This window comes from Mya arenaria, chromosome 4 (genome assembly GCF_026914265.1).
Source record: "Mya arenaria isolate MELC-2E11 chromosome 4, ASM2691426v1".
Classification (NCBI taxonomy): Eukaryota; Metazoa; Mollusca; class Bivalvia; order Myida; family Myidae; genus Mya; species Mya arenaria.
Genome location: NC_069125.1, coordinates 47,931,232 through 47,957,210, shown reverse-complemented (window position 1 = coordinate 47,957,210; position 25,979 = coordinate 47,931,232). Strand labels below are relative to the sequence as shown.

The 25,979-nt window shown below is 35.5% G+C and overlaps 2 protein-coding genes across 5 annotated transcripts in view; one reads left to right on the top strand and one right to left on the bottom strand.

Annotated features, from left to right (window-relative positions):
* Window positions 1-1,334: 1,334 nt before the first annotated feature.
* LOC128233022 (nucleoporin 88-like) lies at window positions 1,335-24,139 on the bottom strand. The gene is made up of 15 exons (XM_052946875.1): window positions 23,912-24,139; window positions 18,888-19,057; window positions 18,196-18,321; window positions 17,128-17,403; window positions 16,600-16,786; window positions 15,797-15,971; window positions 9,639-9,737; window positions 9,080-9,158; window positions 7,745-7,849; window positions 6,978-7,127; window positions 5,235-5,357; window positions 4,271-4,417; window positions 3,088-3,214; window positions 2,724-2,842; window positions 1,335-1,935 (listed from the first exon to the last, which is right to left on the bottom strand). Exons 1-15 carry the CDS (start codon window positions 24,137-24,139, stop codon window positions 1,872-1,874), a joined length of 2,175 nt encoding a protein of 724 aa, XP_052802835.1. The 3' UTR covers window positions 1,335-1,871.
* Window positions 24,140-24,294: 155 nt separating this feature from the next.
* The window catches only part of LOC128232505 (homeobox protein cut-like 1), a 78,357-nt gene continuing 76,672 nt past the window's right edge, over window positions 24,295-25,979 (top strand). For all 4 annotated transcript variants that reach the window (XM_052946089.1, XM_052946087.1, XM_052946088.1 and 1 more), the window contains exon 1: window positions 24,295-24,397. In XM_052946089.1, the coding sequence (XP_052802049.1) occupies window positions 24,335-24,397 (63 nt within the window). In that variant the 5' untranslated portion in view covers window positions 24,295-24,334. The remainder of the gene's footprint in view (window positions 24,398-25,979) is intronic.

Here is a 25,979-nt window from a genome sequence, read left to right as displayed (position 1 = left end):
TGTTCATGCTCAGTAAACCAACCATATGTTATGCTTAAGATGCTGTACATTAAACATGCATTAAGCTTTGTACGAGTTATTCTTATACCCATATATGTGAAGCGAGGAATATGCACCGTTGTTAATAACAGGATTAACTGCAAAATCTACACAGATGAGCCAATAAGCTGACACAGTGACAATGGCAGGAACACTAACCATAACAACAAGCTGGAATAAATACCAGTATACCTGGTCTAGGTATGTTTTGGCGTAGGATCTACGGAAAGCTACGTTTTTAACGTGAAGAGAACCCAAGGTAATGGACATTTTTGACAGTTTTCATTTCAAAGACAAAACGCAGAAAGATAATATTCCGATTTTGAAAAGGTTTAAATCATTCTGTTTCAGCAAAACTAATATTATGTATGTATGCAACTTATTTCACACATGAACACAAATAGAAAGTGAAACATTTGACAGTTATGATTCAAGAGACCAAATAAAATCCAAAACGTGCAATTATGGCAATCACACAGAAAATATTATCTAAAACAGATTATTGCTCGGAATACAGTACAAAAATTCAAGAAAGCAACGACTTCAAGATGACCAATTAAATATCGAAAAGTGCATTGACATATGCCGTGTGCAAGAGGAGCTGAAGTACAAGTTTTAAAAACAACCGAGCTGATGGGATGTTCAGGCCATATGCAACGCCAAGGCAAAAGACAAAGCATACCTGCAAAATGCAAATATTGAGCTACAAGTAGTGTCCTTGACCCATTACCCCTTCTCTGTGTGGTAAATTGCATACAGTTGGGCTGAGCACTAGTCTTGTGTTTGCAGGATTGCCTGTGTGACCTTAATCTTTGGAAAAGGCCCTAGGTGTTGGGCTAAACATGTAGTACTGGTTAAGTACTGAGCACAGAATTAGCATTATAATTTTGAACTGAAATATGTTGGCTGGATTGTTCAAGGCTTGCACTAAGAATGACCAGACCCTTGGAACAGAGATCTTCACTTTGTGCACAGCAACTCGTTTAAATTGGTCAATATTCAATTTTGTGAAGTTATTTAAAATCTATGATACAAAGAAGGTCCAGTTTATTCACATCATTATTTAATGAATGCCTTGATTTCAATGTGTGACCTTGACCATTGAGGGAAGGACCTGGCTCTTGGGTGTGTCGTTTATTTTTATTTTCATGCAGTAAACATTTGTCAAACAGACCATTTCAAGTTCATCCGAAAAAGTATAGCCAGGACACAAAATAGTGCCAGACGAAGTCATCCCTGTATTGCCCTATTGTATATCACATCTTTTATGCAGTTGACATAAAAATAAGAAATGCTTAAGTTTATTTTTTATTCAGTAATAACAACAATTCAATCAGTCATATTATTCAATGCAGATTTTCAAAAATATGTACAATGATGGCAAAATCATGATTAACTTGCACAAAAAAGTGACATAATAGTAGCAAAAATATAATTTATTATATCTTGCATAATTTCACCATTGTCAAATTACACATAGCAACCACAAACCATTCTGTATTCTCAAACAGTTTTTTTAAATATTACACATCATCACTGCTATAACAATATACATGTAGAAAATTCCATGGCATTGATTCCATGTGGCTTAAGGCCAACAATTATGAATTTTACTCCACTAACCTTAAGGGCATACGTGGTCCCAGTGTTTCAACTTTCACATGGAACATGCACCACTTCAAAACAGTCAACACACTTAGACACAATGTATTAATGTTAAATACAATGATTGAGATAAAGTTTACCCAATTTTGGGTTGAATGAAAACTAACAAATTGCACTTATAGCGATTCCCAGGAAATCTAGAGTTCCTGTAACTATGGCAACCAAGGTCAAACTGCGGAATCCACTTTCAACTGGTTCAGCTTCTTCATCAGGTCTGACACCTCGTCACCCCTGAAAGAACAAGTACACTCCAATGTGAATACTGAAGCGCATAACTCTTAGGAAATGGAAATAACACTACTGTGAACATATTAAGGAATACGACCCACAAAAAACTTGTTCTGTCATAAAACCAATATGTTAATTGTTGATGCCTAGTGACCCTGTGTTATTTTGGTATCATTTGAAAGGGTATTGCTTGCTTATTACTATTATGAAAAATAAAATGACTGGAAGTACAAAATAATACATAAAGTTATTTTAGATTATATTCTTGCTGTTTATTTCTTCTGAAATCGGACGTGAAATCTGACACCTATTTTGCAATAATCTCAAGACTTTTTTCAATGACTTCCTGCCTGTTTAGTTTAGATTTTCTGTTTCTGCACTCTTTAAAATGATACCAAAATAACATGGGTTCACAAGGCATCCAGATTTTACAACATGTATTTGTGTTTGAATGCCTTAAAACAGACCCTCACTTACTGCATTAAAACATGGTTTATATCAATATAATAACACCCAATATGTTTTCCAAAGATTGTCCAGTCAACCAAAGTGCAACACTGGTCTAAAATGTTAGCCTTTTTTCTTCAAATTATGGCTAAGTTATTGCAAAACACCAATGTTATGACAATATCTTTTTCACAAAAACACTATCGAAAAAAGTTTGTTTCCTCTGTATTCAGTTCTCACAATATACTCATATGCGGATTGTGCTTATTTATTATTTCAAATTCCAAGATTATTTTTTTTTAATTCAGTTCCACCTAGTATACATTTGCCTTTCAATCACATACTCTTGTTTGAGGACATCTCGAAGCTGAGCCACCTGGGACTTCTTGATGACAGGACTGGCCTGGTTGGAGCCACGGGACATATTGATCTGACGCTGCTGGTAATCTCTCTTCACACGCAACTGGTTAGATGAATCATTGGTGAAAACATGTTGGGCAAGTGTGGCAGGGTGATTAAAATTTTGCTTTGTTTTCAGTAACAGGAATATATTTAGTGTTCATATTCATAAAATATGAATATACCGTTTATTTATATCTCATATCTTGACTTTGTTTATAAATATCTTTCTCATAAAAATAAAACTGTGCCATTCCAGATTTTAAGTCATTATATATTTCTGAGATAGGAATAGAAGCGATTTCTAACCTGTTCTAGAGAGCGTTCATAGGTCTCGAGCCTGTCATAGATGTTCTCCAGTTCCCGTTTCATGGTCCGCTCAGCCTCGGATAGGAATGGGTTCCTCGACTGTAGTCGCTTCATCACTCCCTCAACACTTTCAAATGAAATATTTCAATGGATATTAATCACTTGACCTAGGTACAAAAATATATTGTAAAATGTTGCATATACAAGCCTTATTAAAGCTTTTAACTTAAAAAATTATGCAGTATGCTGACTTTCTTTCACCTATACTGTGATTAAAATTTAAATAAAACAGATGGACTTTGCTGTCACAAACCCAAATAAAATCATTGGTCTTTTTCTTGTGTTTCTATTTCAAGTTAAAAATTGTCACTATAGCCCATTCATTTTCCCAGATGCATGGCATTTCTTCCTACATTAAGTTCATTATATCTCCCTTAAGACATATTGTTTTCAGCGAATTCATGGTCAAAGTCATAAATTTTGTGTCCAATCTCTATCTCTTAATCCCCTGGAAGGATTTTCATGAACGTCGAGTCAAATGTTCACTACATCCAGACATTATGCAGAATGTACATTCTTGGCAACTTCGGAATACAGTTGAAGGTCAAAGGTTCGAGTCATAGATTTCATGTCCACCTCATATCTCCAAACTCCTTTAAGGATTTTCAAAAATATCAGGCAAGATGTTAACCGAGACAACCAGCAGAACCCACATTACAGGTGTGCCCGGTCAAGGTCAAAGGTTTGAGCAATAGATTTCATTTCTGTTCCATATCTCCAAACCCCTTGAAGGATTCGTGAAACTTGAGTAAAATGTTACACATTTACATGATGAGAAGAACCCACACTCAAGGTCAAGGTAACTTTTCCATTTTATGTTCATGATTTCATGTCAGCTCCATAACTCATAATCCCCTTGTAAACCCCTTGAAAGATTTTCATGAAACTTGGGCAAAATGTCTACCTGATCCATACAACACCCACAATCTGCTCACAATCTTCAAACATCAAATGACATGGAGCAGAACGAGCCAAGTATGGGGGGAAATATAGTTTTTTGTTTGTAAAACAACCTTCTAGTTTTATCCAATATAAGCCAAATTAAATAAGCTTTTCAAGCAAATTACAATTGAATGCTACAAAAACGTTTATTAGCTTACACCACATCACTATTGTTACCTACCGTTTGAGTATATCCTCCTGTTTCTCCTTGCATTCCTCGCACATGTTTGCGAGGCGTTCAGCATTCTCTGACAGCTCGTTGCGCGACCCCTGTAGTGAACCCAGCTCCGACCGCTGTTGCTCTTTCTGGTCGCTCAGGATACTCACCCTTGTTAAATATAGACTGTATGAGGGAACTGTTTCTTATAGCAGAAACAAGAAGAACTAGAGCTATCTCAGACATGGTAAATACCCTCAGATGCTGCTTGGACATAAGAATGGTTAAAATTATAAAAAGGAATTAAAAAAACATGAGCAGGTACTTTGTGAAACTGACTTTCATTCCTATGAAGTTTCATGAGAGTATGTGCATGATAAATCATATTTCTACGACCATCTTTTTCTACATCATCACCAATAACTCTTGTTAGGCCAATCAAAATGTCAAACAAAACCCATGCTGCACAACTTCCAACGATGACTGACATTCTGTTGAAGTTTCATGAGTGTAGGTGCAATACTTTTATGATTGTGTCACAAGAGTTTTAAGACAATTTTCATGTAGAAGGATCATAACTATTGTTAGACAGAGTAAAAGGTCAACCAAATCCCGAGGTGCTGACCAACAATCATAAGCTCAGGTGCAATACTTTTTGGGATACATGAATCAAGATTGTTTAGTGATGGGATGCAAAGTAATGGATGCAATTCACTCATAGCCCCCTAGAAATCTGCAATTCATTTATAGCCCCCTAGAAATCTATCTGGGCTTATAACAAAAGGAATGAACCCCACTTTCTTCCCACCTAATGCATTACATTGCTATGTGCATACCAAACAAAACAGACCAAGTTTAAATCATTGATTTCATTACAAGCTCAGAACAAATCAAGGTTAGTCAACTTACATTATAATAATTTTCAACAAATTTGAAATACTGCCCATTAAAGTTAAAAAGAAACATTAGCTGGACGAAGAGTCAGTACCTGCGTTTGATTTCCCCCATGGCCAGGTCCTGTTTCTGTAAGTACTCTTCCTGGAACACCTGGGTGGCCCGCGTCAACAGCTTGAAACATTCCTGCTGGCTCAACTCTGTCTTAGAACGGGATCTGCAAAATAGAGGACGCAATCAAGTGATTGTTATAAGAAGAATTGAACAGTTATTTCATTATTAAATCACCTTTAGCAGCTTTATATACTCCTGTATTTGAACAGAACCTGCTGTGCCTTAAAAAAATACGAATTCTGGGGCTGTATTCATAACTAAAGTAGGTTAATGTTCAACTCTTTAATAGAAATTTGCCTTTTTTTCGGCTGAATTTAATGAAAACAAGCAAATTCGTTGAATTGATATCCCCCGCCTGATTGGGCTAAGTCAAGGAATGGAAATCAATTGTTGATGAAATATATATATATATATGAGTTTGAGTTTGATTGCAACTCTTTGAAACAAAAAAAAATATATTGTATATAATGTAACATTTAAAATTGACCAAAAAACCTAGTTTATGACTCCATGTTACCCAGTTCCAAACTAATCTAAGAGTTCATCAAGGTAAACATTCTGAACAAGTTTCATGAAGATTGGTCTAAATATATTGCAAAAATTATAGCCTCTAGAGTGTCCACAAGTTTTTTTTTAAAGATTTGACCCAGTGACCTCATTTTTGACCCCATATGACCTACTAGTTTCAAACTATTCCAAGATTTCATTGAGGCATTCTGATTAAGCTTCATGGAAATGAGAGCGGTATGCAGATGTATTGCCTCTAGAGTGTTCCCAAGATTTCTGTAAGATATGACCTAGTGACCTAGTTTTTGACCCATATGACACCTTTTCAAAACATAGTCGAAATTTAACCCAAAAGAACATTCTAACCATGTTTGAACTTTATCAGACCAATCACCACCATAAAATAGTTTCGGCCAAGATTTTTGAAAGATTTGACCTTGTGACCTAATTTTCGATCATATGTGACCCAGTTTCAAATAAGTCCAAGATTTCATCAAGGAAAACATTCTGATTAAGTTTTATGAATATTTGACCATGTATAATGCCTAAAGTATGTTCCAAAGATTTTTCTAAGATTTGACCAAGTGACCTAGTTTTTGACCCCATGTGACCCACTTTTTTAAATGATCCATATTTCTTCAAGGGATACATAATGACCAATTTTGAATATAACTTGACCCATAATTACCATGATATGGATCTGGACAAGATTTTTCTAAGATTTGACCTAGTGACCTAATTTTCGATCATATGTGACCCAGTTTAATTTACGACCAAGAGTTTATCAAGGAAAACATTCTGATTAAGTTTAATGTATATTTGACCATGTATAATGCCTCTAGTATGTTCCAAAGAATTTTCTAAGATTTGACCTAGTGACCTAGTTTTTGACCCCAAGTGACCCACTTGAAAAATTGGTCGAGATTTGATCAAGGGAAACATTCTGACCAAGTTTGAACATTTTCTGATCAATGCCTACCAAGATATGGTACCGGAATGACGGACGGAAGGACGGAATGACGGACGGACAATGCCAAAACAATATCCCCCTCCCGAAATCTTCGATTCGGCGGGGGATAATAACACAGGTAGGACTGGAATATATGAACATATGGTTAAATTATTAATTCAAATAAAGTAAACAGGATTCAAGTCGAAATTCACAAATAAAGCCACAGATATAAAACTGAGCAAAATGCATTAACTGATACTTTACTTGATAAGAGGGTTTGATGTGTTTCTCTGCAGTATTTTCCTGATCCTGTTGTCAAATGGTTCCCGGGAGATTTTCCTCAGGGGGGATGGGATTGAGCGACTACTGGACACAGATGACAGGGAGATGTCCCCACTTGCATACCTCACATTGCTGTAATAAACAAATACACATCTTCGGTAATACCAACCAAAGGGGAGAGATTTTCCTGCGTGGAGAAGGGATTGTCTCCACTTGCATACCAAACAACAAGGTATGACACTAATATACTTCTGCATCAAACATAACTATTGATTCACAGGATATTTTTCAGAGATGGAAGAGGATTGTGTGTGCTGAACATAACTGTTAAACAGGGATGGACATCTTCATCAAACATAACTAATGATTCTCTGCATATTATCCAGAGATGGGAGGGGATTGTGTGTAATAAACATCACTGTAATACACAGATATACATCTTCATCAACCATAACTAGGATTGTGTGTAATAAACATCACTGTAATACACAGATATACATCTTCATCAATCATAACTAAGGAAACATGCGAAACATTTCAACAATAAAACTAACAATAAAACTGTTGAAACAGATAATTCAGTTTTCAAAAGTTAAATGGAGAACTAGACAGAAAACATTAAAAAAACTTATAAATACATGCCAGTCTCATCCCTATGGAATGACAAAATCACATTTGGGGCAGGTCAATTGACATGTAATATACCTTTAATGCCCTAGATTCAACAACATTGTACAACATCTCAATACCTGAGCCTAAGACACTGGAACTCATAGTCTGATGTTAGACACAGGAGTATGGTCCCCAGGCTAGCATCTTTCACCTGGGCCAAGCCGAGAACTGGTGAGAATGGACTGAAATAAAATATATAAATGAAGAACATTCATATTAGAGCAATTCAAATATACTAAACCATCACTAAACGCAGCCAATGAGCATAGTAATGATGTTATTATTCACATTGTGCTAGTTTATGTCGCCAATTCTTGTAGTAGATCTCGCTAACAGAAAATGCAATTTTAGCCACATTTTCAAAAGACATAAATTTTGTTCCCTGCTTTCAATCTGACCAATCTTTACTTAAAACAACTTTTTTAACAATCATGATACAATACTAGAATTGCGACGAAACCAGGTTTTTAATATGGGCAATCAGATATTATAGCCAATATTACTTCTCGTATGAGTTAGGAATAAGTAGCAGCCTAAAGTAATTGCAAAGAAACCATTTTTCTACATTTAGTTACAGTGACCTTGACCTTGATCCGAAACTCCTCAAAAGCAATGTCAAGCTAGCTTTTCACATAAGCTACTTTCACATCAACTTTTAACACTATTTCTATTCTAACTAAAGTTGTTGGACAGAAACCATTTTTCTATTTTTAGTAACATTGACCTTGACCCCAATCCCTCAAAAGCGATCCGAAGCTACTCCTTGAAATAAGCAACCTACACACTTATTTTCATTAGTATCCATTGATTCTAAAATCAGTTATTGGGCGGAAACCATTTTCTTCTTTTTTTTACTTACAGTGTCCTCGACCCCACCCCCCCTCAAAAGCAATCCCAAACCGATGTTTGAAGCCCGTCCGCCCAACAACATCCCATTTAAATAACCTGGCTTACAACCCTTTTTAATATATATATATATATATATCTAATTTTTTTTATTCAGCAAGGCAAAAATACCGAAATCCAAACCTTTGTTCCACAAGGCTTTATTAATCATTTATTAAATTTTGGAGCATATTTTTACAGAAATAGTGCTAAAAGAAAAGATCTATGAATTCTAAATTTTAAGCTAATAAATATGAAAAATATACAAATTTTAAAATAAGGATGCATTGAGTGTACACAAAGAGATTAAATTCCGCATGAAGCAACGAAGAAAAAGTCTGAGTGATCTCCCTTACATTAAAATAAAATCATACAAAACATACTTTTTCATTGTTTCAGACGAAGACACAAGAGCATTTATATTTGAAAATGATTTTCGTAAAATATACTTGACAATGTTTAATATTTAAGAGTTTTTGATGAGGTAAAAATACTTCATAAACTTTAAACATTTGTCAGAATATTACCTGCTTGGCAAGGGTTTTGTACAAATCAAATGTTCCACTATCGACTCTTGAAGAGCAGGCAGAATGTTTCCATCTTCCTCTGAAACATTTTAAGTTATTTTAGAAAAATAAATGTTCATAATTTTTATAGCAATGAGTGAACACATTTATTTATATAGCAGACATGTATTTTAGAACAAGTGCAATTCAAAATTTAACAGTTCAATTTGAAGATGTCCTTATGTTGGAGCAGATTGGAGGATATGTTCAATTGCTTATGTAACTGTACATAGACCTCTAAACAAGGAGAGATTTTATAACATAGCTTTCAACTGCCTCCTCAATCCTTACGACGATGTATAATTTGTGTTGTTTCAATATGTTTCATGAAATAATTATAGCTAAAACTGAAAAAGGGCAGAAGTACAAAAAAAAATTCTTGAATGTCAGATGTCTTAATTATATAACAGCCAGCATAGGAATTTTAGCACAGAGCTACTGTGAACTATATTGTCGCCCCAATTCCTAAAACAATCCAAAAAACATTTTTTTTCAAATGAAGTTTTACAAGAGCACTCACCTGCTGTGCAGTATTCTGTGAAGTTGTGGAGCCAGGGTAGGGCCACAGTGTGTACGCCGGCAGCATGGCAGCAATGGTAGCGTTCCGGGGACGAGGTATCTGGAGATACAACAGTAGTCGATAGTGCAATATGAATAATATATCAAGTTTAACTTTAATTTCCATGTCAGTTAGATTTGTTTTAAAATATCAAATTACATAAATAACAATCTCTTTAAAATCAGATCCGAAATACTCGCATCACAACGTAACGCTAAGGATGTACACGGCGTAATGAAATGAAGTGAACATCACAATGTGATTTTAATGTAAAATGAAGCGAATGTCACGATGTAATTTTAATGAGAATGCATAAGGAAGGAATTTGTTTCTGCATGAAAACTACATGTTGGAGACATGTCAGCAAGATATAGCATCAGTTGTAGAGCATTGGTTTTAACAAAACATTACAAAATGATGAAGAATACAGGGCTGCCTTTGTCATCAATTACTGTAAACCATCAAAATTTATTGATGGTTTAAAATTCATGAATCAATCAGGATGCAAATTTAAAAAAACTAGGGTTACTAATTTACTGATGTATACTAGTCATTTAACAATGGCGTTGCAAAGTTTAAACCTTGTGAAGTTTGGCAAAACCAAACAATCTCAAAAAAGGGACATTGCAAAATTGACACAATTTACAGTACTCGTAGGCTTTGCAAAGCCTGTACTAAAACTGTACTTCGCTTCCTAAAATATATGGTGTCAAACTCTCACGTCAATTTAGGAAAGGTTAACATAAAATTTCCATGCATTTCAATATAAATCAAATCATACAGACATAAACATGACGTTATGTTGCTGGCAGTGTCAATACTATGAACTTTCTTTTAAAATATATTAGACAATAGTTAGTAAAGATTATAAAAACACTCATATGTTAATCATGGGATGAAATCTGTTGTCCAATATATCACTCAAGAAAAACTAAAGCTAACACGTTTGGCATTTTGCCGCATTTTGATCTAATTAAACAGATACATTGTATCAATTTAGGTATTAATGGTGAATTTACCACATAAAACCTACTGCATTATGGGACAGGTGTGTTCTACAGCATTGTTCGGTAATTAATGTGTCAGTTAAACAATTACCAGGTTGTGATGAGACCATTTAAATTAATTAAACCTGACAAAATTAATACATATGTAATAGTTTACATCCTTATAGAAAATCCTTACATTATGCACTCAATATATGTGCATAATAATGAATGCAAGTTAGCAATGAGCACATCTACACATTCGAAAATATCATTAATAATAAAAAGAAAAATTAAACACGATGCCGCTTCAATCAAGATCATAAGTCGATTTTAATTGTTAGTTAAATTTATCTTAATGCCATGATTTCATTATTTTGCTACATATTTGTGTGAATTGAACTTGAGCCAACATTGAAAATAAACACAAAGTTGAGAAAATAATGAAAATTAACATATTGCCATTTGTGATGTTTATACAGATTTATGATTATACGATCAGCTACGACTAAAATCCTATAGTGAAAGGGACCCCTAATGGATGGACTTATGCATGGGTGAAAGTTGGAAATCTTGAGAATCCTGAAAATTTAGCTGGGGGCCTGGGGGCCGCTTGGGGAAGCCCCCCCGGAAGCTCCTGGGAATTAGTGGTTTGGAGTGCTTGTACAGCGCTTTTCCAGGATTATATCCATTTGTTAGTTTGTTTACTTTCTAAGTCCTTAGTGTTGAACGCTGGGGGTAGAAACTTCATTTTCAATATTTTTTGCAACAATCTTTTATCACAAGAATATTGTTGTTGTTTTTTGAAAGAATCACCTAACCGCCAAAAGACCAGCTATTTTATTGGAATACAGCGTACAGCGAGCCAATCAGAGTGTCTTATTATATCATAATTCACCGCTACCTAGGCGTTTAAAAAGTGTCTGCAATGTCTTGATGATCGCGAACATTCTCGATTGGCTTTCCCGTTCGGAACTTATTGGCGGAAACGGTCGAACCAAGCTAGTCTATTTACAGCCGTAGCCGAACACGCTCCGGGCTATCTTCCTAAAAACCCATAAGCGAGCACCTTGCAATGACAAATCGTTACTAAAATTAACAGATCGAGTCACTGGAATTTACTTTCATATTCGTTTCAACAATTTGAAAGTTGAAGTCAGGGTTGAGGTAAGCCTATACCCCCTACCCCCCTCTGAAATCTCAACAGATTTACATGATTTGGAAAAGTGATCCCTGAGGACATCGAAAATCCGGAACATCAGGAGCAGTCCGGAAAACTTTCACCCATGCTTATGTTATTTTTGTGTGTTTCATTTTAACCTGTTGTATATATCATAATAATATAACTTATCAAAACTAAATGAAAAAGGGAGAGCCAAAAATAAGTGTGCTTTAAAACACATAAATAGCAAAAAACATAACCATTAGTGGTATATTTTCTTTTGGCCTCACACCAAATCACCAGAAAAACACCAGGAATGTGTATGATGTCAGCAAAACTTTAGTATCTTAAAGAGCATGGACATTTTGCAACTGCATATGATATGGAGCTGAATATGATATTGAACAATTAACCACATCTTTACTATAACCTTTACCACTTGATAGATCAACGCAACATTGTCATAACTCCTAACAAGTAAGACAGATAAACCAGTGTTGCAGTCAACTGTCAAAATGTGGTTTACCATTTATATTTGGAAAACATGGGATGAAAATCTGAATCATATTACCATATTCAGTGATCTTCAGAACAGTTAAATCCATGCCTCATTTAATTGTTCGGACTGGCAATTAACTGATTAATATATTTTGTCATCAAGCTTTGAAATATTAATTGATTTCTATCATAGCTGTACGGTAAAACAATAGCGGAAAACATAATTTGACTGTCTGTACCAAACAGTGATAAATAAGCTGTCAAAGTATGTTTAATTTCTGTAAGGTTCACTGGAAAAGGAATGGGCAAACATAAGGATATTAAATGGCTTATGACTGAAAGGATCAACAATCTGTAATTAATTATCATGTTGTTTTTGATAAAGTCATATTTAAAGTGCTTATGTATAAAAATGAAATAAGAGACATCATTTAAAATCATATCAAAAGATCACAGAATTGCATTTGCTTTAAGAACATAACCATTTACGGTGATAATTATAAATATTGACAGGAGCATTCTAAAGAACTACAGCAAAAAGTTAGGCCAGGTAATAAAAGGCTATGTAATTAAGTCATTTGATTAATGATTTGGTTTCTTTTCCTATGTTACACCTGTAGCAAACAGGTTGTGAGCCTGAAGCAGAATATAACCATGACGTAGATTCAACACCAATGCCAATGTTAGTCTGTTTGCTTAAGTTTAACAACGTTAGTCTGTTTTCTTAAGTTTAACAATGGGCATAACTCCACAACTACAGGTCGAAGTTATGGGCCTTGCTTTCTATTCTTTTAAATATCTTTAACATTTTTCAAGTTTTGTTTAAGGATAACAGTTTCGCCTGATGACACGGCTGCAGCACCTACAAAACCAAGGCTATGAAAATACCTAGACAGTACCACTGGAGTCACCAAGGCTAAAACAATACTTTTTCTTTTTTTCTCATTCATTTTTTATTTAGTTCTAATAAGCACAAACACTGCCATTCCTAAGTAAGATATATTATGATTTTTATCATTTCTTTTAAAGAAGTTTAATTAAACACACACATACGCACGCAGGCACGCACATGCACAAATGAAACCTCTTTTGTAATACTGGTATTCATGGATCTAGTCTTTATCAAATCATTGAAGGGATTCTTTTGCAATCCCAAAATAGGTGTTCTATTGTTTCCAAAAAAAAATCACATAAGTTAGAAGTTTTTATTTCACATTCATATAAATATGTATTTGAAGGTATATTCTTAGCAAATTTTTTTACTGAAAATGCAAAGGGACTTGTCAATCTGTAAACATCACAAAGGGGATGACAATACCTAGACACTGCAGCCGTCATAAAGGCGATGACAATACCTAGACACTGCAGCCTTCGCAAAGGCAATGACAATACCTAGACACTGCAGCCATCGCAAAGGCGATGACAATACCTAGACACTGCAGCCGTCACCAAGGGATGACAATACCTAGACACTGCAGCCGTTGCAAAGGCAATGACAATACCTAGACACTGCAGCCATCGCGAAGGGGATGACAATACCTAGACACTGCAGCCTTCGCAAAGGCGATGACAATACCTAGACACTGCAGCCGTCGCCAAGGCGATGACAATACCTAGACACTGCAGCCGTCGCAATGGCGATGACAATACCTAGACACTGCAGCCGTAACAAAGGCAATGACAATACTTAGACACTGCAGCTGTCACCAAGGGGATGACAATACCTAGACACTGCAGCCGTCACCAAGGCGATGACAATACCTAGACACTTCAGCCGTCACAAAGGTGATGACAATACCTAGACACTGCAGCCTTCACAAAGGCTATGACAATACCTAGACACTGCAGCCTTCTCAAAGGCTATGACAATACCTAGACACTGCAGCCTTCACAAAGGCTATGACAATACCTAGACACTGCAGCCTTCTCAAAGGCGATGACAATACCTAGACACTGCAGCCTCTCAAAGGCGATGACAATACCTAGACACTGCAGCCGTTTCAAAGGCGATGACAATACCTAGACACTGCAGCCGTCTCAAAGGCGATGACAATACCTAGACACTGCAGCCTTCACAAAGGTGATGACAATACCTAGACACTGCAGCCGTCTCAAAGGCGATGACAATACCTAGACACTGCAGCCTTCACAAAGGCGATGACAATACCTAGACACTGCAGCCTTCACAAAGGTGATGACAATACCTTGACACTGCAGCCGTCTCAAAGGCGATGACAATACCTAGACACTGCAGCCTCTCAAAGGCGATGACAATACCTAGACACTGCAGCCTTCACAAAGGTGATGACAATACCTTGACACTGCAGCCGTCGCAAAGGCGATGACAATACTTAGACACTGCAGCCGTCACAAAGGCGATGACAATACCTAGACACTGCAGCCGTCGCAAAGGCGATGACAATACCTTGACACTGCAGCTGTCGCAAAGGCGATGACAATACCTAGACACTGCAGCCGTCGCAAAGGCAATGACAATACCTAGACACTGCAGCCATCGCAAAGGAGATGACAATACCTAGACACTGAAGCCGTCACCAAGAGATGACAATACCTAGACAATGCAGCCATCGCAAATGCGATGACAATACCTAGACACTGTAGCCATCGCAAAGGCGATGACAATACCTAGACACTGCAGCCGTCACCAAGGGATGACAATACCTAGACACTGCAGCCGTCGCAAAGGCAATGACAATACCTAGACACTGCAGCCGTCGCAAAGGTAATGACAATACCTAGACACTGCAGCCGTCGCAAAGGCGATGACAATACCTAGACACTGCAGCCGTCGCAAAGGCGATGACAATACCTAGACACTGCAGCCGTCGCAAATGCGATGACAATACCTAGACACTGCAGCCATCGCAAAGGCGATGACAATACCTAGACACTGCAGCCGTCGCCAAGGCGATGACAATACCTAGACACTGCAGCCGTCGCAAAGGCGATGACAATACCTAGACACTGCAGCCGTCGCCAAGGCGATGACAATACCTAGACACTGCAGCCGTCGCAAAGGCGATGACAATACCTAGACACTGCAGCCGTCGCCAAGGCGATGACAATACCTAGACACTGCAGCCGTCGCCAAGGCGATGACAATACCTAGACACTGCAGCCGTCGCAAAGGCGATGACAATACCTAGACACTGCAGCCGTCACCAAGGCGATGACAATACCTAGACATTGTAGCCGTAACAAATGCTATGTCAAAACATACATGTTCCCATTTTCAAAACCATGGCTTTTACAATACATCAACTACACTTCTTCAAAAATGAGGCTGTTGTTATTCTTCAAAGAAGAGCAACACCAAGACAGTAAATACCAGTAATCACCTATTCTTTCTGTTGGTCAAGAGGCCAGCAATTGTATAAATCTGGTTAAATTTTTAGTAACATCAAAGTTAACCAAAAAAGTCAATGGTTGATGAAGAGATCCTAGATCAGTACCTTTGAGGAGCCTGACAGGACAGGTGAAGATGTCATCACTGCTGGGCTCATCACCGAACTGAGGCATAGTGAGGGAGAGTTCCAGCTCTATTGTCTCCGTCACAAACATCAGTGGCTCTTCTGGCAGGCTGTATAAGCACACATCCTCCACAGAACTACGGTATGAGCTCTCCGACTTAAATGGAAAAACAATCTCAATTATTAATGCCCAAAATGGAAAAAATCACTATTAAATTATTAATTGGAGTATAAGTGTTTTAGATTTCCTGTCCTGGTTCAGTGTATCAGGGCCATGACACTGTTATCTGTCAGTCTTACCTATCATTATGCATGACATTTATCCTATACAAATTGTATGTTTTTGTATGTTACATCACGTTGCTATCAATCAACTAAAATGGTTATTCTTATCTTACAACCTAATTAACATATGAGCATTGCAAGTGCATGCCAATGTTCCTCAATTTGGAAAAATAATCAATGAAATAGTTGAATCCACCAATATTGACCAGTATTGACCACTTGAGGAAGACTAATTGGGGCTGTCTTAACCAGTTAAATTGGCTGGTAAAACCAGGGGTCAATCTGAGGACACAATCAACTAATCTTTTTACTAGAAAGATTGTTTTTGCTTAAGATGTGGATTTTGTCATTGTGAATGTTTGTACCAAGTTTCATCAAACTATTTGATAATTTTGGAATTATGGCCAACATTTAAGAGTTTGCAAGCATCTGCCTGTGTCATTTTTGTTTTTTAAAACATCCAACTTAAAATGGTCTTGTGTCAATATCCTAGTGTCTACCTGCAATGTTGTCTCGTCCAGTTCACGTGGCAGAAGCACACAGTGGTGTAGACGCCCCTCGCACGTTGCCAGGACAACAACAGGGGGCGTAGTGGGCAGATACAAGATACAGCATGCATCGGTCCCATAGTTATCCTCCGCTGGCGGGTACATCAAGAGCGCACCCTGTACAGGAAGCTTGGTGGGCCTAAAGTAGAAATGTCAATCAAGACAAGCGTTAAACTTAGCAGGTTTGTTTAAATCGTCGTCTTACGTTAACTTAAAATTTCGTGTAAATGCACATTCAACAATGACTCAATTAAGCAAACTTTAATATAAAAGTAAAATAACTCCAGGATTTCATTTTGTTTAAAAGAATCAGATTAATTGCTGACAGCTGACAATGATATGGAGGGACCTCCCCCATCACATTTCGAAGGGGACAGCAAAATATTAGCTGGGTGGGCCTGAACTAATTGCACCTTTTTTACCTTGCTAAAAGATCATTTTAAAAGCATTGAAAACAACAAACTCTTGAACAACACTTACTTTGAGGACAAATCAGTGAAAGCCACCATCACATCTCCGCTGCCTTTGACACAATAAAGTGGCCACACTGTCAGCCCTGCTGACCCCTTGGCCCCTTGTACCGACCCAGCCTTTTTGTAAAGCTCTGTGGGTGTGCCAAAATCAAATGCGACAACATTATCCCCTAGGGCTGAGCTAGTTGAGGGGCGTGTCACAGAGAGACTGGTGTAGCTGGCTTCTGTTTCCCCCAGGAATATGGTCTGGCTAGGGCGCTCTGGGTCTACGATGTCGTAAATACTGGAAAAAAATTTTTTTTACATTCTTTCCAGTACAGAATCAGAAGCAATTTCTTCAGGAGTATATTAGTTTTTTCATGAATAGCAACATTTAATGTTCATAACTTAACAAAAACTTACTTTTCAAAACTTAAGAAAAGTAACAATACACAAATCTGCCATGATATTTTTTTAGATTGAAATAAACACACTTTTTAGCATGGTACTGGGCGAATGCCTAAATCGGAACACTTTCGGCACTTTTTGTGAAATATTTTGAGTTAGACTCGTACTACAACTACAAAATTTTCCATCACCATACTAGGATTCAAGACCAATTGGTTGATGTAAATGGTATTTTTCAAGATACTGCCAATCTGAATGAAAAGTATGTTATTAACTGCACAATCAAGGACTGTCATTTTCGTCCTCGGAGTACCTAAATATGGAACAGTTTTAATTCGTTTTTTATTTTTATGTATTCTTTTAAAATTATTGCTCCATGTTTTGTTTAATAAATTAATAATTTATGTTATTTCCAGCTTGTCTTTTTTGTCAGTAAAAACTTTAAATAATAGCAGTATTTGAAATACTTACCGGAGAATCGTCTTCTATGGACCTTGAATCTGAAGCAAGCGTCTTTATTGATTAAAAATAAACTGATCTCGATCAAAAAAACACTTTTATAATGGGTGTTCCATTTTAGGTACTGTTCTGATTTAGGTACTCGCCCAGTACATGTAAGTTGTGTTGTATTTTGTTCAAAATCGAAATGGTAATCAAAAGCTATCCGGCCACAATCTTGTACATGTACCTAATGAGGTTATCTGATGTTAGGAACACCACATGGCTGTCCGTGGAGCTACCTGGATGCCAAGTGACCTGCAGCAGCTTAATTCCTGTATGGCTTGAGAAATAGTGCTCTCCCACTGCTACACATCTGTAATGTGTATATACAGTTATACTCATATTTATGAACAAACTTTTAACTGTAAGATCATTTTTGATTAACTTTTTCATATTTTTAAAAGAATCTTTATTTCTTAACAGTTAGGCTGGTCATGAAGACAATACTGTATAGTGTATACCAGGGTAGTTAAAATATTTAGAATAGAGCTCTTATTTCTGCACGTAAATAAAACATACTGAAACTATTACATTATTAATTAGAAATCTAATAGTCATAGGTCACTCAACACAACTCATCACAAATTATAATTTGTTTCAGTGTGTTAAAGAAATCTGGGAGATTTTCCACGTTTTAAAATTCCTCATATTCCTCATATTTGCAATTACTTAAAAACTGCCCAATATAATATATTATTATATAATTGTATATTAACTGAATGTAGTAATCTTACGTCATTATGTTGTACATTTGTTGACCTAAGGGTCCTGACCTCTTTTAAAGTTCCAATTAATAATTCTTGATAAATGACTCACTTTTAAAACAAACAAAAAAATCTTACATTCTAGGAGACAAACTTGTTGTTTTCAAACACTCACTTGCAAGCTACAGTATCCTTGCCTCCCTGAAACTCTGCAAACTTGCCCCATTTCTGCGGTAGTTCAAGGACAGTGACACCTAGCTGACCCCAGAGTGCAAGGTGTGTCCGAGCAATATTCCAAACCAGCCATTCCACGTCAAACTGTGGTGGGTCTGTACACTGGAGAATCTAAATAAAAAGTTAAGTAATATGAAATAATTGTTTTCACAGCAATCATCAATAAAATATAATGTTTCAGTTAGGTAGTTTTAGAAAGGGGCTGTACTCTGTCCTTTTTTTTGGAGTACCATTTCCTCTATAAGAACCCTGCGCTTTTTCTGCAGCCCCCTGGCCTTTATAAAGTAAACCTGTTGTCCGACTGAGCCTAACATTTACCTAATCTTTTATTGCTCTCTAAAAGCAATTATATAAATATCTTTTTCACCCAAAAAGGATTTACTTAACATCCAGTGTACGCTGGATAACAGTAGGTTTAATAATGTACTTTTTTACAATTGGATATCTGAATCATTTCTACTCAGCACGCACTGAATAAAAAAGCGAATGCTTGGATCCATGTTAACAAGTCGAAAAGAGATGTGGAAGTCATTTCAGTGCTATCGTGTAAACATTTATTTGCCAAAAAAAGATTGATTATATGAACGGATTTCAATAATTATTCTGCAATCAGATAAATGCTGTCTGGACTAGTAGATACTGGTAATGCTAGTTGCATGCAGGGCTCGAATTTAGCACTTGCACACTCGCAAAATGCAAGCCAAAGTTGGAAAATGCGAGTTGAATTTAAAAACACTCGCAAAAATTTCAAAATTTGCAATCCTTGAAATAGACATGAACATAATCAGTGATCACAATCGTTATAAAACTTATTTAAGAAATGCCTACTTTCATTTTTCGATAATCACAGAGAAACTGATGACGTTGATTAGGCCAGAGTTATTATATCTTTAGATTTACGGGAGCGCCGTACCTAAATATTGCAAAACCCAAATAAAAATAAAATTCATTTTCGTAGTTTTATTTTTATTTTTTCCGACGAACGTTGCTCCAATGTTAAGAAGAAAATAAAATTAGTGTTCTATAACCCATATCCCAGAACCAACTGGTGTACCAATTGTCATTAATTATAGGTCTTTTTACTGCACAAACCACGTAAACCAGTCGGAAATACGCGGGGAAACAGAACAGGTACCCGTTACCATAACAACGTCCTGTCAAAAGTGAAAGTAGTTTTTGTCATACCCCTTATTTCTCGCAATTTCTGCAGCTATATAGAAATGTTTTACAACAAAAACGTTCCGATGTTTATGTTTCATTAGTTAAATCAAACCATGGAGAACTTAAAGCGTGTTTATTGTGATTTTTTTTATAAATTCAGTATGTTGTTCGCGTTTCGTGGAATGATTGCGAAACTTCCGGTCAAAATAAGGAGACAGAAATTCTTGGGTTGTTTTGTCTATTAAAAGTCGTTGGCGCACGTCGTATATTAACAAGGATGAATTGGATTACAGTGCAAAAATGTATAGCTTCTGACAAACACAAACTGCAAAATGATATCGTGTTCATCATAGTCAAAATGGATATTTTTTTCTGAATTTGACTCTGGGGAGCATTGAACACACTACTTCACGATCACATATTTGAAGAGAAAAACACAAGGTATCGTGATATTCGTAGTTGTTAATTAGTTTAATAATGATTTAGAATTTAAATCGTTATAGAGTACTGAAAATGATGTAATAATAACATAGTGTGTGTTTCCGATAAAACAAAAAATCTGAACATAAGATATCTGGCAGTCAGTGCAAGAAGTCAAACTTATCCGTTGCTTATTGCCAACGGGCATAGCTGGAATTAGAAGGATATTTTTCAGGACTGATTCTAAAATCAGTTCTTAGACCTGGTTTTTTGAAACATATAACACTTGTCAAATTTATCTTAATGCTCCCGAATTTTCTTTGGTGAAGTACATAAATGTAGATTTTGACTGTCTGTGTATCCGTAAGCCCTGTCAAACTTTGAAGTGAAGATTGAAGAATTTCCATCAGGGCGTCGACTTTTTTTTGGTTATTTTTTCTATATCAAAACCACATCACGGTAAATTGTCACGGTACTATTTCGTTAAAAACACATTTGACCTCCTTATTATACCGTATCTGAAACTTTGTTCAATGTTTGATTACTTCACAATGGAAAGGATATGCTTATACTGTGGGCAAAAGGTTAGAAATGGCCATTTAAACTTCTTTATTACACTGACATGTTTCATAAAATCCATGGGTTGATAATATATGCACCTCATATGCATAGATGCATTCGAACAAATATACAATTAATTTTAATGAGCGCTTGAACTCCACAGTGTTGAGGTCAATATTTTCAGTCATTAAAAGGATCTTATAATTATGCTTTTGAAACTGTATGGTGATCTATCACCCTTTTTTCAGCCTATGAAATAGCTGACCCAAGTAAGGTGTGTTTTGTCTTCATGATATAAGAAGATTTAAAAAATAAAAAAAATCGGAGAAAAATCCGTTTTATTTTTATTTATTTCTCCTTCGGGACATTTTATGCATTTTATTTTTATTTTTATTTCCTCCTCCTTACCCAACTTTTTGAAAAATCTCCCGTAAATCTAAAGATAAAAAAACTCTGGCCTTAACGTTATGCGCACAGGCAGGTACTCATTAATATGTGGCAAGTACTTTTTACTATGTATTTTTGTAGACTGATCTTTCGTTTAAACTTTTGGCAGCTGTTTCTAGCAATATTCGTTTCGAGACACAGTCTGTATAATGATGGCAAGCAAAGAAAAGATAAGTTCTTTTACCCGTGTTGATTTAAAATTCGCCAATGATGGCAATGATCAGTTCCAAAAAAAGAAGCCAAAATGAAATAATCTGTTTGTTAAAACTGTTTCAATGTGGAAGATGAATTTGAACATTTAATTGACCCTCAGCACAGATGACGGAAGGAATGCTTTCAAAATATTTTGCACAGACTAATACTCGCCTGATCAGACTTCCTCAGAATGTATTGTCAGTGTAACATATATAATGATATCGTGTAAAGAACAATTACATGATCATTCATTAAAACAATTACACTATTCCTTAAACCATTGTTTTTCATACAATATATACCTTTTCCTAGCCAACACAAAGGTTTGCCCTCAAAACATTCGAGGGAGTGTCTGATTTTTCGAGTTGAAAATTTAAGCACTCGCAAAAATTTGCGAGTATCAAAAAAAGTTAAATTCAAGCCCTGGCATGTGAGATTTTTTGTGCCATATTGAGTGTTCAAACAATATAATATCTACTGGTTGATGGTACATTTCCATACAGGGCACAAATCACGAGCACCTACTAAAACACGCATTTGTATACCATGATCGATTATTCAATGATCTAGATCAATACAGAGGCTTGCCTTGGTCACACTTGCAAGTTTCATCTTGTTGTGTTGAGTATTTTTCTAAAAATGGCATTCAATGTTCATACGCTTAAAGATAAAAATGAAGCACACAGGGGAAATGACGTCAGAGGGCTGTTGTGCATCTCTGAGGCTTGACAGTTATGTTGTCCTACATTTAACATACTTATAAATAGAAATCATGCTTTACATTTACATTGGAAACAATAAATAACTTTGCAGCTAAGTGTTTATTTAATATAGCATACTTACTAATTATTATTATATGACCATGCATTTACGCTTTTAAAGTGCTCGGCATTTGTGCCCTCCGTAACATAAATTGAAGGGTGATTTACTGTCCATAAAATGAACGATTTTCGACATAAAATTGATGAGATAGTGAATCTGTACTTTTTTGCAGATGTTGTCACATTAATCAAAGATGTTTCATACATAATTTTAATTTGCTGCAACAAAAACTATCAAAACATGCAATTCAAATGTAAAGCGTGTTTTCTATTTATAAATACCTTGAATGTAGGTCAATCTAACTGCAAAACCTAAAGATGTGCGTGCGCCCTCCGACGTCATTCCCCCATGTGCTACATTTTGATCTTTAAGGTATAAACATTGAATGGCAGTTTTTTAGAAAATACTTAACAAAACAAGATGAAACTTCGCAAGTGTGACCAAGGTAAGCCTCTGTATTGATGTAGAATAATTGATCATGGTAAACATACGCGTGTTTTAGCCGGTGTTCGCGATTTGTGCCCTGTTCGGAAATGTACCTTCAACCAGTAACATCTAAACGCGTTTGTGCAAAGACTGGGGGATTTGAAAAATATTGAAATTGTATTTAGTGAAGTATTTTATGTTTGAAATGGATAATAAAGGTTTAAATTCCTATTTTACTGCGTAAGTGAAAAGCTATTTTGCACAAAACAGGATTAAAATGCATTAAAACACATGATTTACCTTTCCAATAAAACAAAATTTTACTGACACAGACAACAATTATGCCAAGCGGAACAACTTGACCCTTATCGTAATAACTCGGCCACAACCGACAAGCTTCGAGATAGTCCTCATAAATACAATCATAACAACTCTGCCATGGCCGAAGAATTCCGATTGTTGTAAAACTGTGAACTGCAGCCTTGAAGGTGCGCTTCATGTATATATCGTTATGTTTTGACAGAATGAAATGAAGAAAACCCCATCAAACTCATAATTATTTATTGGATATGTATTTTTTGTGTATGGAACTAATATAAAATATTATTATTTAGTAATATTTATTGTTTTTATGATATTTTATGGACGCAATATGCTTTAACATGGAATCCTGATCGGAACAACTATCCACTTTTTGTATGAAACAATTTGTATGTGAAGGATTTGCCATATCAAAAAACGTAAAAAAATCTGTCAACGTACAATTATTTGGACTACACTGATACAACAACTGAGGCATTGTTTATATAATAAATTATACTGAACTGAATGTTCAATCAATTCAAAACTTCAATAAAGATTAAGAATAAACACTTAATCTATCAACTTTAGCAATATTTAAGAGAAATGTGCATGAATAAAATAAACCTCCACCTGGAAACGATTTTTGTTTTCGTTTTCGCCTGTCAAATTGTTCAAATTGAAGTAATAAAAATGACATGATGCATTGTCCCAGATGAATAAATCATTGTCATTCACTGCAATCAAGCTTTTGGCCTCTGCTTTAGACTTTCTGATTGACTCCTTCCCGTTATGCTCACGTATTTTCTTACAAAAACTCTTCTCATTCAAACATGTGCGCCATTTGTCAACAGACGCCATCTTGCTTTAATATCCCGCAAACAAAATGTTTTAATCAAAATATTATAAGATTCAGATGATTTTTATCAAAAAAAATGACCTAAACTCAGCTACAGAAATACTTATTATACGAAAGAACGACTATTTCAATTAGTTTTTAATGGAAATTAGAGACTATCTCAAACGTGTCATGTGACCAACCAATTAACGAACAAGATGGCTGCCAGTGTGCAGTCAATGCTAGATTTCTGGAAACAGTTTGATTTACAAGAACTTCAGGTGATTTGTTGTTGTATTTTTCTCGTACAAATAGCACGTTATGTTATGTTTTTGTATTTCCCATAGCTGTCATAACTAAAATAATTTCATTTCTATGAACTATTGCATGAGAAACTTTTTTGTCTTGGAATCATTATCAGAAATTAGGCATCACTGATGGAACTTGGGTATTATTAATTATGGAATTGCTTTCTTTCTGTTTAGACATACAGGCTATTTTTATAATGGATTGATAACCATTTTACCATGTGTTAGATACAAATATTGGTTCATTATCAATTATAATATTTCAGTTGAAGTGGTAGATAACGTTGGAAAGATCGAAGGGAAAACTGTCAGATGTTAAATGATCTTTGATAATATAGGTTAAACTATTTGCATTAATCAGCATGATCTAAGATAACTGTTCGAAATAAGGAATTTAAGTAAATCATGATGTCAATCATATTTGTTGTTCAAGAGCATTGCTTATTCAAAAATTGGTCACTGATAGGTTTTCTCAGTAGTTGGTTTTAGGTATGTCATGTCTTATATAAACACTTAGAGTATCAAGTGACTTGCTTGCTATAGCATGTTACAACTTATATCACGTGTAATTCCATGTAATAAGGTTGTTATGATTTCATGTAATATGTTTGTTTTGTGTACTAGTCAACAAATTGTACAGGTGTAGTTAGGTCATTGGTATGTGAAAAATAACTGCCTCATTATTTTAAAAAGAACCTTTTTATTTGTAATTATTCCTTTGGTTTTACTTGTGCACTAGTGTTCAATGCTGTATACAATACAGAGGAAGGTATTTTTCTTGAAGAATATATTGACTTGCATTTTAAATGTTCTCAGGTGCTTTGATTTAGGAACACAATCATGAGTAAAAGTTGGGACACCAATTTAAGGGAAAATTAAGCTGATTTTACAAAATGTACAATTGTGTTTTATGAAGAAAACATCAACAATATTGCTTAGAAATAGCTGTCATACCTTATCTTTATCATTTGTTTTAGAGATATAAATGTTCCATTTATACTCTATTTGTGAAAGCTGCACTCTCACATATTGAATGTTTTGACAACTTTTTTATTTTTTATCTTGGAACGAGGATTTTTTTTGCAAAAATCCTTCGAAAGCAGTTATATAAGACTGATGACAAAAGATAAGATCAAGATTTTCATATTTCCGCTCTAAAATTGGTTTAAGCCATAAAACATTAAATTTGGAATGGAAATATGAAAATCTGCAATCTCATCTTTTGTCAGCAGCGTTTTTGATAAAAATTGCTAATTCCAAGACAAAAAATAAAAAAAGTTGGAAAAACGGTAAATCTGTGAGAGTGCAGCTTTAAATACTAATGAAGGGAGGAATGTCATAAGAAGATAACAGTATATCTAAACCTCAGCAAACATTATCTATTCTTCTCATTCACTGTTAAAAAGGGTTCTATGATTGCTAACCAATCATATAAGTCCCTTTTTGTGAATTTTTTCTTTATAAGGTTATTAACATTGTATGATACTAAACAGTAGAGAATGATTGTCTGATTTACCTCCCTTTCTTCGAATAAACAAGATACTGAGGATGGCAT

What these genes read in the sequence shown, in the direction of transcription:
- LOC128233022 (XM_052946875.1), bottom strand. Translation starts at nt 24,139, where the DNA reads ATGGCGTCTGTTGACAAATGGCGCACATGTTTGAATGAGAAGAGTTTT. An exon ending in ACAAAACCCTTGCCAAGCAG is followed by an intron (nt 7,850 to 9,079) that starts GTAATATTCTGA and finishes ATTTTATTTCAG; the next exon opens with TCCATTCTCACCAGTTCTCG. An exon ending in CGAGATGTCCTCAAACAAGA is followed by an intron (nt 1,936 to 2,723) that starts GTATGTGATTGA and finishes TTGTTCTTTCAG; the next exon opens with GGGTGACGAGGTGTCAGACC.